At 43.2% G+C, this 16,850-nt stretch overlaps 1 protein-coding gene and 1 pseudogene across 2 annotated transcripts in view; one reads left to right on the top strand and one right to left on the bottom strand.

Moving 5' to 3' along the window:
• Positions 1-5,202: 5,202 nt before the first annotated feature.
• Positions 5,203-6,488, bottom strand: LOC308562309 (large ribosomal subunit protein uL4 pseudogene; annotated as a pseudogene). Its single transcript has one exon. The product of its transcript is annotated as a large ribosomal subunit protein uL4 pseudogene (transcript).
• Positions 6,489-11,243: 4,755 nt separating this feature from the next.
• The window catches only part of RPN1 (ribophorin I), a 28,972-nt gene continuing 23,365 nt past the window's right edge, over positions 11,244-16,850 (top strand). The window contains exons 1-2 of the mRNA XM_081148501.1: positions 11,244-11,573; positions 15,127-15,191. Coding sequence (XP_081004627.1) covers positions 11,271-11,573; positions 15,127-15,191 — 368 coding nt within the window. The 5' untranslated portion in view covers positions 11,244-11,270. The remainder of the gene's footprint in view (positions 11,574-15,126; positions 15,192-16,850) is intronic.

The following is a 16,850-nucleotide window of genomic DNA, read 5'->3' as shown; positions in this document are numbered from 1 at the left end:
AGACACAGACAACAGTATGGTGATTACCAGAAGGACAGGGGGTTGGAGCAGGTAGAAGAGGGTAAAGGGGAGATAAATGGTGATGAATGGAGGTTTGACTTGGGGTGGTGAACACATAATACAATATACAAATGATGTATTATAGAGTCGTACACCTGAAACCTATATAATTTTATTAACCAGTGTCACCCCAATAAATTCAATAAATAAAAAGTTTTTTAAAAAGCTAAATTTCTTCCATTATACCATGTGGCGTGTAAGATCCTAAAAAGAATGATAACATTCCTACAGCAACTAGGGTATTTTTAAAGCCCCACCCCCAAAGTCTCACAGGCAAAAATGTACTGTATCAAGCAACTCAGGTTTGACCCCAAATACTAATTGCTGATACTTACTGAACACTTAGTACAGGTTAGGAACTTGGCTGAACTCTAATTACATTACCATATGTGATACATCAATAACCCAGAATGGTATGTGTAAGTGTCCACTTACCAGTGCCTGGCACACTAGCAAAGGCTCAGTAATGGTCAGTTGTTTTGGGATGGTGGATGGGTACTCATTTCACATTCAAATATATGATTCCCAAGAACAGTACCAATTCTGAAACTGCTACTGTATTTTTTAAGCACTGGAAACATATTTCTGGATGATTTAAAAATAGAACTTGGTTTGAACTCTAATTCAATGCTACCATTGTTTTCTATGATACTAACCCTAAAAACATAGAAAGACATACCAGCCACAGAAGACGACACTGAGAATATGTAGGCTTGCAGCAGAAAGGCATGCAGGCGTGCACTCAGCAACGTGCTATTCTTGCTTTGATATAACCTTACAAAAGAACTTCACGTATTTATTCATATAACTAATATTTGCAAAACTTATTTTTCCTCCCATCCCTGTTCCCCATCTTTTCATTTCTATTTCTTTTGTTAGATTCGGCAGTCACTGTTACCAGTCTACTCTCTCTGGAGACGTTCTCTGCCTAGACAAGCTCATATGCATCTTTACTTACACGGGTCTTTAGAAAAACAACGCGAACAGTGGCATGTGGGTAACATTTTTCTGCGCTTTGCTTTCTTTCACTTAATACATCTTGGAGTTGGTTACGCGTTAGAATATAAACTGCTGCTTTGCTCTTTCTAAAAGGGTGGACTCTCACTGATTTCACCTCGTTAGTCTCTGGTTTCGCTGATACAGGAAAAAGCATTTTTGTGTCCATGAGTCAGTTTGCAGGGACTAAGAATCCCCATTCTGCCCACCTCTCTAAACCGTTGGAGGGAAAAACCCCTTAAGTAGACACAAAGGGGTGTCATTCACCCCAACTGCGCCGGGAAACACCCAGGCGGAAAGCGCCCAGCGGTGGACAGCACCTATCCGCCGGCACACTAAAGCCCGAGCGAAGCCCAGCTCCGCCCTGCGGCGGGGGCGGGTCCAGCCAAGAGGCGGGCAGCCTCCGCGCCTCCGCGGTCAAACGCGCTTCCATTTTCCCCGACTGTGACCGCGCCCGCCATCTTGTACTTCTCGCCACCGACTCTGTCAAGAAAGACACCCGTTAACTCCGCGGAAGCCATCTTTTACAAGAAGCCAGCGCTGCAATTACTGAGCTCAGATCACCGCGTTTCCCGTAAACGGGAAAGCGTCTCAGCGGCCCTCACCACCACAAAGGGAACCGCCATCTTGTACGGCAAAACCCTTCATTTCCGGGACTGGTCCGCTGACGTAAAAAGGGAGGTGCTAGCCAACGAACGCGACTCTCTCGCCCTCTGGCGGCGGGGCCGAGCAGCGACGTCAGCTGTGACCTGTTGGAGGATTCTGCTTCCGGGTCGTGTAGGTCTGGGCGGTGGACCCCAAGCTGGGGCGAGGCTAGGGTGGAATCCGAGCCTGTGGATTGAGCGGCAGAGACAGGGCGGGGCGTGGGGGATGGGAAGCTGGAGGAGCTGTGCGTTTAGGGTCGCTGCGTGGTCTGTTAAACATCTGCACCGCGCGGTGAGGCACGTAGTATTGTCCTTTACAGGTGAGAAGACAGGCTCACCCTCCTTGCTCACTCTGCTAAACCCTGGCAGAGAGGGGATGAGAAGGACCCCCTTCCTATTTCCTGTAAAATCTGGGAGATTGTTGCGAGGATTGAGTTTTCAGATTACGGTGCCTGGTTGTTCATTATATTAATTTCTTCTCCGAAGAAGCCACACTACACAGCCCTGGACCTGACCTGTGGCGGGTGACGGGCTGTCATGCGCTGGTGTGCTGGGACCCCGGCTGTGGCGCGCTCGCCGGGAGCACGCGGAGCTGGGCAGACCCTGGAAGGTAGTTCTGGCCCTGTCTCAGGAACCTGGCGGCTTGGCCTCCCGTGGAAGGCTGCTGCTTGTCAGGGTCTTCCTTCATAAAAATTATTTTTGTATTCACACTTCCAAGATCCATAGGACCAATTTATTAAGTAAGGAGTGATTTGAGGAATCCATATAACATTACCTGCTTCAAAACATCAATCAGGCCACCTTCAATTCCATCAGAATAGTTTCCTGTTCCTGGAAATTGGATGCATTCCAGGTCTTCAGGAGACCTCTTCATTAAAGTGCAAAAATACCTTCATATCTGTTATCAGTTTCCAGATTGGTTATTATTACCCAAACAGTGATGTGCTTAAAACTTAGTTAAGGGCAAGTGTGACAGTTTTCTTCATCATCATCATCATCATCATCATCACAATTCTGAGTGAGAAACCCAGTTCCTAGGGAAGATTCTGTTTCTGTCCTTGGGAAATACATAAAGTTTGCTAACCTAGGTGTGCAAATTGGCAAATATTACTGCCTTGTGGGAGAAATGAAATAAAGAAATTATTTTTCTGTGATGATCTAACATTGAAATTCTACAATATCATCCTTAAAGTTATGAATGACATTAGACAACACAAATCAAAACAAACAGGAACATTATGCCTTTTTACTTTTATCCACAAAATATGTATAATTAATGCTTAATACTTTATGCAGTTGTCTTTTTGTTTTTTTCTGATTTGAGAGAGAAAAAGAAAGAAACACTGATGTATGAGAGAAACATCTATTGGTTCTCTCTCCTATGTGCCCCCACCAGGGATCCACCAGATGACTCTCCAACCAACTGAGCCACACGGGCCAGAGTTATGCAGTTGTCTTTTAAATCAGATTGAAGGGTGGGGGAAGCTACAAACAAAAAGTACATTTATGTTGTATTTTGGATTTATCCAAGTAGTTACCACTATTGTTGCTCTTTATTTTTTCATTTGTAATTGAGTTATGATTGGTTGCCTCTCGCACACGCCCCAGCTGGGCCCGGGTTCGAATTTGCAATCAAAGTATATGCCCTTAACCAGGAATCAAACCCGGGATCCTCTGTCCTCTGGTGGATGCTCTAATCACTAAGCCAAACTGGCCAGGGCTTAATTTCTCTCTTATTTTTTTATTCTATTATTATGCTATGTTACATTAATTGATTTTGGATGTTAAACCAACCTCACATTCTTGGGAAAAAGCCTACTTGACCATTGTGTATAATTATTTTTATATGTTGCTGGATTCTATTTGCTAATATGTTGTTGGGAACATCTGCATATTCATAAAAGATACTGGTCTGTAGTTTTCTTGTGATGACTATCTCTGGTTTTGGTATCAAGATAATACTAGACTCATGAGTTGTGAAGTGTTCCTCCCTCCTGGTTTTTTCATTGTGGGTATTTTTTTAAATTGCTAATTCAGTATCTTCATTTATTACAATCTATTCAGATTACCTATTTCTTCTTGAGTTAGTTTTGGTAGTGTGTGTTTTCCTAGGGATTTATTCACCTCATCTAGGTTGTATATTTTGTTAGCATACAAATGGCCACAGTATTCCTTCATAGTCCTTAATTAATTCTGTAAGGTCAGCGGTAATGACCTCTCTTTCATTTCTAATTCTAGGAGTGTGCATCTTCTCTCTTTTTTTCTTGTTTAACCTAGCTATAGATTTGTCAGTTTTGTTGATCTTTTCAAAGAACCAGTTTTTGGTTTAATTGACTTTCTCTATGTGTTTCTATTTCATTAACTTATGCTCTAATCTTTAATATTTTCTTCCCTCTCTTTGCTCATGGTTTAATTTTCTCTTTAATGTCTTATGTTTATTGATTTGAGAGCCTTCTTCTTTCTTAATAAAGATATTTACAGTTAAAAATTTCCATCTAAGCACTGCTATAGCTGCATCCCATGAATACTGATATGTCTTCATTTTCATTCACCTGAAAGTATTTTCTCATTTCTCAGAAATGGTTGATAGTTTTTTATTTGACCACTTTGAATATGTTATCCCACTGCTCTATGCCCTTCATTGTTTCTGTTAAGAAGTTAGCTGCTGCCTGGCCAACATGGCTCAGTGGTCGAGCATCGACCTATGAACCAGGAGGTCATGGTTTGATTCCCAGTCAGGGCACATGCGTGGGTTGTGGGCTAGACCCCCAGCAGGGGGTGTGCAGGAGGCAGCCAATCAATGACTCTCTCTCATCATTGATATTTCTCTCTCTCTCTCTCTCTCTCTCTCTCTCCCTCCCCCTTCCTCTCTTCCTGTCTCTGAAATCAATTTAAAAAAACATTAAAAAAAAAAAAAAAGTTGCTAATCTTATTGGAGTTCCCTTGTAAGTAATGAGTCATTTTCTCTCAATGCTTTCAAGTTTTTCTCTTTAACTTTCAGCATTTTTATATAATGTATCTGCTTGTGGACCTCTTTACATTTATCCTACTTGGATTTTGTTGAGCTTCCTGGATGTGCAGAATATATATGTTTTTAATTTTTATTTATTGATTTTGGGGGGGGGGGAGAGAGAAACATTGATCTGATGTTCCACTCATTTATGTATGCATTGGTTGGTTTTTTAAAAATTTTTAATCCTCACCTGAGGATATATTTTTATTTATTTTTAGAGAGAGAGGAAGAGAGAGAGGGAAACATCGGCGTGATAGAGAAATGTTGATAGGTTGCCTCCTGTGTGTGCCCTGACCAGGGATCAAACCCACAGCCTACGTATGTGCCCTGACTGAGAATCAAACCTGCAGCATTTTAGTGCTTGGGACAACTCTCCAACCAACTGAGCCAGGGATCATTGGTTGATACTTATTTTGCCTTTGAACAGCTTTTTATTAAAAATTAGCTGTCTAAAGTGATTTGACCTTTGTAGAATAAACAAATTTAAGTTTATTCTGTAGGTTTCTTTTCTTCTGTAGCGGGTTTCTTTTTTGTGGGCTTCTTAGCTGTTGGTTTCTTGGTAGCTGCAGCCTTTTTTCCTACCAAAGGCTTCTTTTACTTCTTAATGCTAACAGCCTTCTTTCCTTTCTTCCCTACCACGGGCTTCTTGCCTTGAACCCCCTTCTCATCTGATTGGGCTTCTAGTACTGCTGCTGCTTTAGCCACCTGGAGCTTGTGGTTCTTGGCCTGGAGAAGAATGTTTTCCAGTGCATGGTCTGTGCATATGGGTTTAGCTTCAACATGATTCAGTGGAGGAGTCTTCAGGATTCTGTGATGAGTCTTCTTGCATGGTGCTCAGAGGGTTCTTTGGATCTCTGGGCTTTTCAGGTTTCTGCTAAGGTTTGTATTAAGCATCTTGTACATGGGAAGATTGTAGTTACTCTCAAGGGAGGCAGCTTTACGCCAAGTGCCATACAGATAATCTAACTTGCTAACTTGCGGAAAGCACTTTCAGTCCAAACTGCAGAAATGACCCACAAACCCAGCAGGAGCAAGTTTCAAAATCTCCAGTTTGCTTACATTGACTGAGCCTTAAGCAGAGTAATTCCAGGGATGTATCTGAAGGCTTTGATGATACCATTGTCCTCATTATAGATGATGAAAGGTCTCCTGCACTGGATATGAAAACAGTTTCTCATTTTGTCCTTGCCAACTCTCATTTGCTGAGAGGCACAGACTTTTTTTGATATCATTCTAGGCCTTAAGTTTCTTAAGAAGCAAAATAGCCTCCTTGGTTTTCTTGTAGCGTTCAACTTTATTTTCAACCACCAAAGGAAATTCAGGAACTTCCTCAACATGATTACCTTTTGACATGACCAGTGCTGGTAAGGCTGAGGCAGCCAGGGCAGAGCAGATGGCATCTCACTTCTGTGTTGTTTTCACTCTGTAGTGCCAGTGGTACCAGGTTTTGGTTGATGTAAACATGTGGCCTGTGCAGCACATATTTCCAAAAGCATCCTGGCCAGAAGTATGAATTCCACCATCTCCAACTCTGGGAATTTGAGCCACAGCTATGCCAGTACCCCAAGACTCAGTAGTGGTTTGATGACTTGCCAATTCACTGACACATCATAGGGCTATCTATTGTTTTGTGCAAGCTGGTGTGAACAAAGTTCATGATATCTGGTTGAACACAGCAGGCAAAGTGACATTTTTGCCAGATAATTCTCTTTTCGAAGTATACTGATATCAGTGGACAAGCACGTGCCATGACCTGGAGAAGAGAAGGCCACACTCCTTTCAATCCAGGGATTCCCACAGGAAAATGTCATTGGTTGATTCTTGTTAAGTGCCCACAACCTTGGTGCATCAGGATGATGCTCTGACCAAATGAGCCACCTGGCCAGGGTGGTTATTGTTTTTAATAAATTTGAGAAGTGTTCAGCCATTATTTCTTGGGGAAAAAAAAATATGTATTAGGTAAAGCTGCTGCATTTTCTAGATTTGGTAGAGTGGCCTTGTGTAGCAGTAGGTGGCCTGTAGGGCCCAGTGGCACAGCGTCTCCAGTCACCCGAGCTAAACACTCCAGGTGTGCCTGTGTGTGTGCTGTGTGCACTGTCCTGTGATAGTTGAGCCTTGATTGATGTTGGTGTCACTAGGAGGCATTGACCCCTAGGCCAGTAAGCTGCAAGTCTGGCTGTGACTCCAGTGGAGGAGCTGTTGGGCAGGAGTCAAACCTATAGAACAGGACTTGCTTCAGTGCGGCTTTGGTGCTCACTGAGTCCACCCCTAGAATGTATCTCTTGTGGAGGTGGTAGAGTTGTAATCCATCCTGGTCTGAAGCTGTCCACCAGGTGCACTGACTCTGGAGCCTCCAGGGAGTTGCAAAGTCAGGCATCACTAGTGCGCTGCCTAGGGCCATCTGGCATGAGCTTCAGAGCGATCTGCTGATGGCTGTTACTTGTGTTTGGCTTGGAGGTGCCCGGGAGAGGCCAAGCTATGAACCAAGGCAGGCTGCCACTACTGCTGGGCCTGGGGCCACTTAGCAATAGGTGGGGGGTGTGCAGAGGCCAGATGCTACTTGCTTGAGAGATTTTAGGGATGTCCGAAACATGAGGCAAGATAGGTCAGTTGTAAGGAAAAGCCACTGGAAATAGCTTGGATAGCCCTGCAATTTGGGTGGGGTTGGAGTCTCAGGGAATCACCAGGGTGGGGCAAATAGTGTGATCCAGCGGGTTTCAGAAAAGGAACAGTGGCCTCTGCCAGCACTTTTGTCTGACAGAAAGCTGTCGTGTGGTGTCCTGTCCGTACCCCCTCCCCCCCTCCCGTTCTTGCTCTGACATCAGACAATTCAGTTCCTCCTCCTATGTCCCTGGTTCCTGTCAAGCTGCTGTGCCAGCACTGGAGCTCAGAGGGAGTGAGTCCAAGTAAGTCCTTGTGTGGGCTCTTTAAGAGGAACTGCTGGTACTCCCGCAGCCCTCTGTCTTACTCAGCCACAATTCCTGCTGGAATTATGGGGACTTCTCTTCCTGGCACTGGAATCCTGGGCTATCGGGTTTGGTGTGGGGCTGGAATCCTGGACTACAGGGATCAGGTGGGATCTCCGCAGTGAAGACAGCCCTCTTGATTTTAAACCACTACACATGGGTGTAGGATCAGCCTGTTCTGTGTCTCTGCCCTCCCACCAGTCTCTATGTGGCTTCTTCTTTAAATCCCTAGTTTTAGGACTTCCTTTCAGCTATATTTCAGGGGGTTCTGAATGATGGTGGTTCTGTGTATTTTTGATGTGATTGTGAGAGGATTTGAGTAATGTGTTTACCTATGCTGTCATCTTCACTGAAAGTCCACTGGCTGAATTCTTTTAATGAAGTCTATGTTTTCTTTCACAATGTTGCAGGGAGGTGAAACTCTGGGTTTACCCGGTTACTTTGGGATGACAATGATTTTGGTAAGGGCTCTCTTCATCTTTTCCCCTGACTATACCACGTTGTTAAAGTCCACTAATTGCATATGATTGCTCAATTGTTTTCAACAATGCCCTGGGACATAAATTGCTCTACAAACTAATCCAATCAAATGTGGCTCCTTTGAAGGAACAGTTTGTGAAGCCATTATTTGGCATTTGTTCCAATCCTAGGGAGGCTTCTCTCAGCTGTCTTATTCCCTGTTCTCTCCTGAAAACTGCTGGCCTACACTTTTGCCTTTCATCACAACCTCCATTGTTCTTTGGGGTGCTCTTAGGCTTGTATTTCTCCATACTCTGAGGCAAATAAAGTTATTTCCTTTGGAAAGAAATTAGGAACTATCTGTTTTACTGCCTGCTTCTCCACTTAAGCAGAATCTCTGAGCCAGGACTCTGGAGCCAGAGAAGGGGACAGTAGAAAAACTTCTCTCTGAATGACATCCTTCGTCTAAGAGTTGAACAGTTAATGGATGAGAGGTGGGGAAATAACCCAAATTCCTCTTGTCTTGCCTCTCCTGGAATGGAAACACTATCTCATGAACTGGGCCCCAGTCTTGAGAGAGAGTGATAGAGAGGGAGAGAGAGAGAGATAGATGATAGATAGATAGATAGATAGATAGATAGATAGATAGATGATAGATAGATAGATAGATAGATAGATAGATAGATAGATAGATAGATAGATGCTGTGAGACTGTGAATGAGGCAGAAATTATTCAGGGGAAATGAAAGTTCTGAAACTCCAGGATAATTCAGGGATACCTTTGCTGTATAATTGTCACTTGGTGGAAAAAATCAAATGGGTTCATTCCTTTGGGACTTGGTGGATCTCCCTAGATTTGCAACTGACCACTGTCAAAACAGCTTCCCTGTATTGCTTTTAAAAAAAATCCTCATGTGAGGATGTTTATTGATTTTAGAGTGAGGGGAAGGAGGAGAGAGGAAGAGGGAGGGGGAGAGAGAAAGAGAAAGAGAGAGAGGGAGAGAGAGAGAGAAAGAGGGAGAGGGAGAGGAACATCGATGTGAGAAAGATGGATCAGAAAAATGGATCAGTTGCCTTCTATATGCAGCCTGACCAGGGACTGAACCTGAAACCTAGGTATGTGCCCTGACCAGGAATTGAATCTGCAACCTTTGGGTGTACAGGACAGGACAATACTCCAACCAACTGAGCAACCTGGCCAGGGCCCTGTATTGTATTTTAATGATGATAATGTTAAGGGGTTTAACATTATCTATTCTTTCCTTGTCAGGGAGATCAGGTTTCTAGTCCATTTTGCTCTTACATAGCCATGTGACTTTGGGTAAGTTACCCTCTCTGGATCTGTATCTCATATCTGGGAAATAAGGATTAGATTGGGATCCCTAATGCTTCCTTTTGTGTGTGGAAACCTGGGATTTTATTCAATAGTCTGTAGTCGTGGAAAGAGCTACATTTTGGAGTTAGTCCAGGTTTCCAAACAATCTCACATTTACTGGCTTGGATATGTGAATTTACTCATCCATAAAATGGGGTAGTATTTATAATGAAAAGCTCATTTAGCCCTAGCTGGTTTGGCTCAGTGGTTAGAGTGTCAGCCCTCGGACTGGAGGGTCCCAGGGTCAATTCCAGCCAAGCGCACATGCTTCAGTTGCAGGCGTGCAGAAGGTGACCGATTGATGTGTCTCTCATTTTTTTGTTTGAAGATTTTTTAAAAAAAATATGTCTTTATTGATTTCAGAGAGAGAATGGGAGAGGGAGAGAGATGGAGATAGAAACATCAATGATGAGAGAGTCCTCATTGATCAGTTGCTTCCTGCATGCCCGTCTGGGGATTGAGCCCGAAACCCTGCATGTGCCCTGACCGGGAATCAAACTGCGATCTCCTGGGTCCTAGGTCGATGCTCAGCCACTGAGCCATGCCCAGCTGGGCTCAACATCTTTTGCTTTCAGCTGAAGATGGTATTTAAGGTGGTAGCTTCAGCTATCTTGGCTACTCAGTTTTCCTGGGTCTCTTGCCTGTATATAGGAGGTATTCATGTTATTAAACCTTAATTTGTCCCCTACACACAGGCAATTTCTGAACTGTCCCCTTCTTAACTCCTTTCCCACACCAGAGCCTGGAAGCTGGCTCTCAAATATGATCCTTGGTCCAACCTCTCTCTCTCATATTGATGTCTCTCTCTCTCTTCCCCTTCCACTCTCTCTGAAAAGCAATGGAAAAAATATCCTCAGGTGAGGGTGGGAAAAAAAAAAAAATGTGTGTATATATATATATATATATAAAATATACATATATATATAAAATATACACACACACACACACACACATATATATATATATATATATATATATATAAAGCTCATTTATTCCTTCAATAATTGTTTGTCGACCACCTCTTACTACACACTGAGATTGTGGGATGAACAATCCTCCCTGCCCTCAGAGGGCCTACCTATTACTTGCTTATTGTTGCAACAAATTGCCACAGACTTAATGGCTTAAAACAATATGAATTTATTATGTCTACAATTCTCAAGGACAGAAGTCTGAAATGGGTCTCACTGAATAAAGTCAAGGTGCTTTTGGTTTGTCTGATGTTCTTTATGGTTGCATTGAGGTTATGCATTTTCAGCAATTCCGTGGCAATACCTCAGAAGTGAGGTGCCCTTCTGGGTGTATAAGATAGTGGCTATAGATAACACTATGTCTTATAATTGGCGATGTTAACCTTGATTACTTGGTTAAATGGGGTGTCTTCCAGGATTCTCCAATGTAAATTTATTATTTTCCCCTTTGTAATTACTACATAGTTTAGGGTAAATCCTTGATACTGTGCAGATGCCCTGTTTCTGCTTAAACTTTTGCCTAGGCTTTTACTTTCTCCGTTTGAGCTAAATTTTACGGTCTCAAGGAGCAGAAAGACCAGGGTTATTGCAGGGGAAGAATGGTAAGAGCGAGCAGATCGGCAGGGGCCAGTGCCCGTAAGAATTAGCTAAATGAAGGGCCGTGCAATCAGGCGCCGGCGGGCCACCCGTTGCCCTGGAGACGGGGTCCTTCATCCCCCTGTGCGGCCACCTCGTGGCGCCAGCCCGGGCCCAATGAGCGGCTGCGCGGTGGCCGGAGGCGGGGCGATGGCGCCGGCGCGCGGCCTGCGGCTCAGCTTGGCTCTTGTCATGGAGGTCCCTACCTCCCCGCTGCTTCTCGTCCTTGTGCTCGGGGCCTGGGCCGCAGCGCCGGGCAGCGCCTCTCCCGATGCACCGCCGTTGGTCAACGAGGACGTGAAGCGGACGGTGGACCTGAGCAGCCACCTGGCCAAGGTGACGGTCGAGTTGGTCTTGGCGCACCCAGGCGGCAGCTCCACGTCCCGCGCCACCTCCTTTCTTCTGGCCTTGGAGCCGGAGCTCGAGGGCCGGCTGGCACACCTCGGCGTGCAGGTGAGTGGGGTGGGCCTCCGCCGCTCCAGGCGTCTGCCCTTCGACTCCGCGCCCCTCTCCGCCCCTGAGGAAAAGCGGGGCCCCGGGCGTTGGGGGACGCCCCTCGGCGCGGGACACGTCAGCGTAAGGCTGGCTGCTCGGGCGCGGGCCGCACCTCTCCGTTGAGCGGCTGCTCGCGGCTATTGCGGCCCGACGCAGGTGTCCTTGGGCCGAAGGATCCTACTCGTCCCAATAAAACGAAGATCATAGCCTCAGCAGAGGTCTTTATAGGCTGCCAGTGCGCACCAAACTTTCTCTTGATTTTCTCATGACAACGCGGTAGCCCGACTGGAAGACGAATAAATGAGTTAAAATTTAATTTCCTTAATGTCTGGTCTAGGTGCAACTTTCTAGACACCATCTAATGCAGCCAGAAACGTAATAGGGGTAGGTTCCGAGTTGAAGTTTGTAATCGTTTGAAATTGTTAATGTAACACACTTAAGGTTGCTGATGAATGCTTTTTAAAATTTTGTTCTTTAAGTTAGTTTTAAAAATCACACAAGTAATGTAAGCCCGTTTAAATTATACAGAAAGGTAACATCCAGTTCTCTACCTTCCCCTTCTGGTTCTCATTCACACTTAAGTTCATAAGTTTGCTTGTGTCATCCCAGGTATTTCACTAAACACTTTCACCACTCAAGGAAAAGACAGTGTTGGCTTTGGGAATATACACGTACAGAGCTTTGCTTTTTTTTTTTTAATCCTCACCTGAGGATATGTGGATATGTTTATTGATTTTAGAGAGAGACAGGGAAAGAAAGAGAAACATCTATTTGTTGCCTCCACAAGGGCCCTGACCAGAGGGAACCTGACAGGACCAAACCTGCAACTTAGGTGTATGCCCTGCCTGGGAATCAAACCGTGACCTTTCACTGTATGGGAGGAAGCTCCAGCCAGCTGAGCCACACCGGCCAGGGCCAGAGCTTTGTTTTTTATTGCTATTTTCATTAGACAACATCCATTAAGTGATTACCCAGTTATTAAGAGAAGAATAGTCATTATGGTATCATATTTCTTCTAAGCACACCTTACTTTGTGACTGAATCTGGACCTATTAAGCTGTTTATAGAGGTTATACTTATGAAATGACTTCTATTCACATCTTATCCATCATAAGCATTTGCTCAGTTCTACTCAGGTTTGTGGAAAGATGGATTAACACTTCATTTAGATATGTGCTGCCATCTTTGAATTTTTAAAAAATATATATATGTATACCTTTCTTTTAATTTTAGAGAGAGGGAGGAAGACAGAGAGAGAGAAACATGGATGAGAAAGAAACATCTATGGGCTGCCTCCTGCGCGCCCCCTACTGGAGATGGAGCTGGTGACCTCTTGGTTCATGCGTGGTCGCTCAACCACTGAGCCCCACAGGCTGGGCAGGACAATGTGTTCTTATTTCAAAGAGGCAATTGACTCCTTTTGCACCATTTATTTGTGAACCTATATCGCCATCTGAGAGTTTTGGCTTTTGTTTAGAAATTCACCTTACGGTTTTTGCTTATCCTCTTGTTAGTGGTGGAAAATGTCACCAGGTGTTAGACCTCGGTTAGCAACCTCAGTTCTTGAATTCTGGCTGAGAAGAATTCAGAGCCAAGACTCAAATTATAAGAGAAGGTTTATTTAGAAAGTCACAGAGGTAGAAGTGAGCCATAGAAGACATGGATTCAGGAAACAAGTTACAGCAAAAGAAGGGCCCTTGGAGCTTAGGGATAGGGGCAGGGAGAGATAGATACACCTTGAGAAACATAAGTGGGAGGAGAGGTTGGGGCGTGCTGGGGGGGATGGGAATTAGCATGCCCTAGGGAAAGAAGAGGGTGTGGGGAAAGGCATGGGCATGGGCATGCTTCATAGAGAGAGCCTCCAGAAATTTATTTCTCACAGTTCTGGAGGGTAGAAATCTCAGATCAGTGTGCTAACATGGTCAGGTTCTGGTGAGAACCCTCTTCTGGGTTGCTGATGGCAGTTTTCTCCTTATATGGAAGAGAGGGCAAAATAACTCTCTGGGGTCTCTTTTATAAAGGTGCTAGTCCCATTCATGAGGGCTCTCCATGACCTAATCACCTCCCCAAAGGCCCCACTTCCTAATACTATCACATTTGGGGTTAGGATTTCACCATATGAATTGGAGGGGAGGACACAAACATTCAGTCCATAACAACCACCATATCATTAACATGCCATGCCCAAATGAACAGTAATACATAATCTTATCTAATAAACAGCACATATGCACCAATTGTCCCAAAAATGTCTTTTATGGTTTGTTTGTTTGGTTCCTCATCTTCTTACTACCGAGAACCCATCTTATATTTTTCCTCTCGTATGGACGATATATTTAAAATATTTTGTCTCTCTAATCTTTTATTAAGTAATATCTCTTATTAAGACAGTGATATGCACGAGTATAGTAGAGTGTTCCCATTGTGATAAGATTCTAGTCAAAGAATGAAATTTTATTTTTATTAGCATTTATTGAGGATAATTGTATGATTACTTTAGGCTTTTTGAAATATTAAAAATTGCTTTCTCATTGTAGCTTTGTATACCCTATTGGGAATCAGTGCTTCAGTGCTAAAAGGTTATCTTAATATTTTTTTTCTTTTGGTGGAGGTTGGGTTGGCAAAGAGATTGATGGTGTGCGTATACATTTGCTCAGTCTGTTGCACAGTCTCATGATTTGAGATGCCTACTCTTTCTCAGAAAGACCCTGCAGCCTGCTGGAATTAACATCCTTTTCCTGATTACACATCCTGCTGCAGAGAAGGATAAGAATAAGGGTGTGTGCCAAGCAGTGACTATTGGCTCCTTCTCAAGGACTTTTGCTACTGTTAACTTCTTTTGTGCAAATAAAAACAATTTGGTCATGCATGAGACTTCTACAACAATAAATATTAGTATTTATTGCCTATGCATATGTGTATTTTGATGTAAATGAAGATGAAAAATGCCCAGAAAGAAATCTTTCAGGCCTTTATATTTGGAAATGTGAAGTGTATTTGGAAGTGTAATTTTTATTTGTAGGTTTGTATTTGATAATTCAGGAGAATGTTATATTATAGAGCTTATTATAAAGCTTATTTAGTGCGGAAGTAAGTCTTTGACAGTGTTCTTGTGTTTCAGAAGAAAAAAAATTTTTACTGAAACCAGAATTCAATCTTTAAAAAGTTCTGATAGTTTTGAATACTTTAATATGGATATTCTGAGGCTGTTGGTTAATGTTGACTCAAAAATTAGAGGCTAGCCTCATTGGCATGGCTCAGGGGTTGAGCATTGAGCTATGATCCAGGAGATCGAGGTTTGGTTCCCAGTCAGGGCACATGCCCAGGTTTCGGTCTTGATCCCCAATGGGAGGCGTGCAGGAGGCAGCCAATCAATGACACTCTTATAATTGATGTTTCTTTTTTTCTCTCTCCCTCTCCCTTCCTCTCTCTGAAATCAATAAAGATATATTAAAAAAAAGTTAGAGGGCAAAAGACATAAAAAAGAATAACTTTTTTTGTCCTTTTATAGGTAAAGGGAGAAGATGAGGAAGAGAACAATTTGGAAGTACGAGAAACCAAAATTAAGGGTAAAAGGTAAGCTAATGAGTAGTCAGAATATCTATATCTATATTTGCCTCTTCTTGTTATAGATTATCATATAAGGGTTAGTAGAATCATAAGCGAGGAGAGTTATTTAGGAAGTGCCTGGTATATTAGGAGCTGTTTCAATTAATATAGTGTGTGGTAACAAACAACTGGCTGTAATATATTTTGGACCCATTTATGAGTTTTTTCCTGATAACTTGCTGAAATTGGATTCCCCTAACAGTGGCAGTTTATTTTACAACAGGAAAGTAGTTACTTTCCATCCCAGGTCTCTCTAATCTATCCCCAACCAATAGATGGGGAACCAGTGTGAACTCCAAGCTATTTGCCTCAGCAGATATCCTCTCATCAATGGCTGGCTACTATCCCGTTTTGAAGGGGCAGACAGCACCCCGTAGTCCCCACTTTCAAGATTTCAGGGCATGGAAAGTGATGCTTCTTTGAAGGAAGTAGACTGAGCTCTATAAATGTTAAGATTGGCCTTGTTCTCTGCTTTAACCTCAGCACAGCCTGGGCCCTGGCACTTACTAATTATTTATATTAAAACACTTTATTAAGGATATTTTTCAAATACGTATAAAAAGCACAATGAATTATATAAAGAACCCATATATATTCCTTCACCCAGTTTCAATGATCAGTATTTTGCATGGCGTGTATTAGGCACTGAAATATTTGCTGAATGAATGTTGTGGGGAGAAGAGATGTATTTAGCTCCCAACAAAGAATTATCTATCCCAAAATGTCAAAAACCCTGCTTTAGTTTATGTTAGAGTTTATCATAGGAACAGAGAAAAAAATTGGTTCTTGTGCTCTCCCTCTCCAGAGCACATGTATCTTTCCCTTCCCTCTCTGTTTCCCCCCAAGCTCATTACCTTTGCCTTTCCCTCCCCTAAGCTCCAAGGGCCTTTCTTTTGCTTCTGTAACTTGTTTCCTGGCCTACGCAGCCCATCTGGCTCACTTCTTACTACCTCTATAACTTTCTAAATGAACTTTCTCTTACAATTTGGAAAAAATAAAATTGGTTCTTTTTCTTTTTAATCCTCACCTGAGGATATTTTATCTTTTATTTTTATTGATTTTTAGAGAGGGAGGGAAAGGGAGAGAGAGAAGCATCGATGTGAGAAAGAAACATAGATCAGGAGGTATGTACCCTGACCGGGGAACCCCCAAACCTGGGTATGTGCCCTGACTGGGAATGAACTGGTGACCCTGTGGTGCACAGGGCGACATTCCAACCAACTGAGCCACACTGGCCAGGACGAGGATATGTTTTTTTCATTGATTTTAGAGAGAGAGGAAGGGGGAGAGAGTGAGAAAAAAACTTTGATCCATTGCCTCCTGTATGCACCCCAAATGGGGATCGAACCTTAAGCCCAGGTATGTGCCCTGACTAGGAATTGAACCCACAACCTTTTGGTATACAGGACTACACTCCAGCAAACTGGGCCCCCTGGCCAAGGCAAAAAATTTGGTTCTTGACCATCAAATAATTGTGCCTTACAACTGTCAGTCCCCATGTGATTTGGCAAATGTTAAACTGGACCTCCATGCTTGGTAGAATTTTAAAAACTTTTTCTCATTTATTTTGAATTTTTAAAAAATAATGAGAATCTGACCCAACAGTAACTCTTATCTTAATGCATA

The sequence above is a fragment of the Miniopterus schreibersii genome, assembly GCF_964146895.1.
Source record: "Miniopterus schreibersii genome assembly, chromosome: 10".
Lineage (NCBI taxonomy): Eukaryota > Metazoa > Chordata > Mammalia > Chiroptera > Miniopteridae > Miniopterus > Miniopterus schreibersii.
Note: the sequence above shows the minus strand (reverse complement) of the source record. Positions and strands in the feature narration are given on the sequence as shown.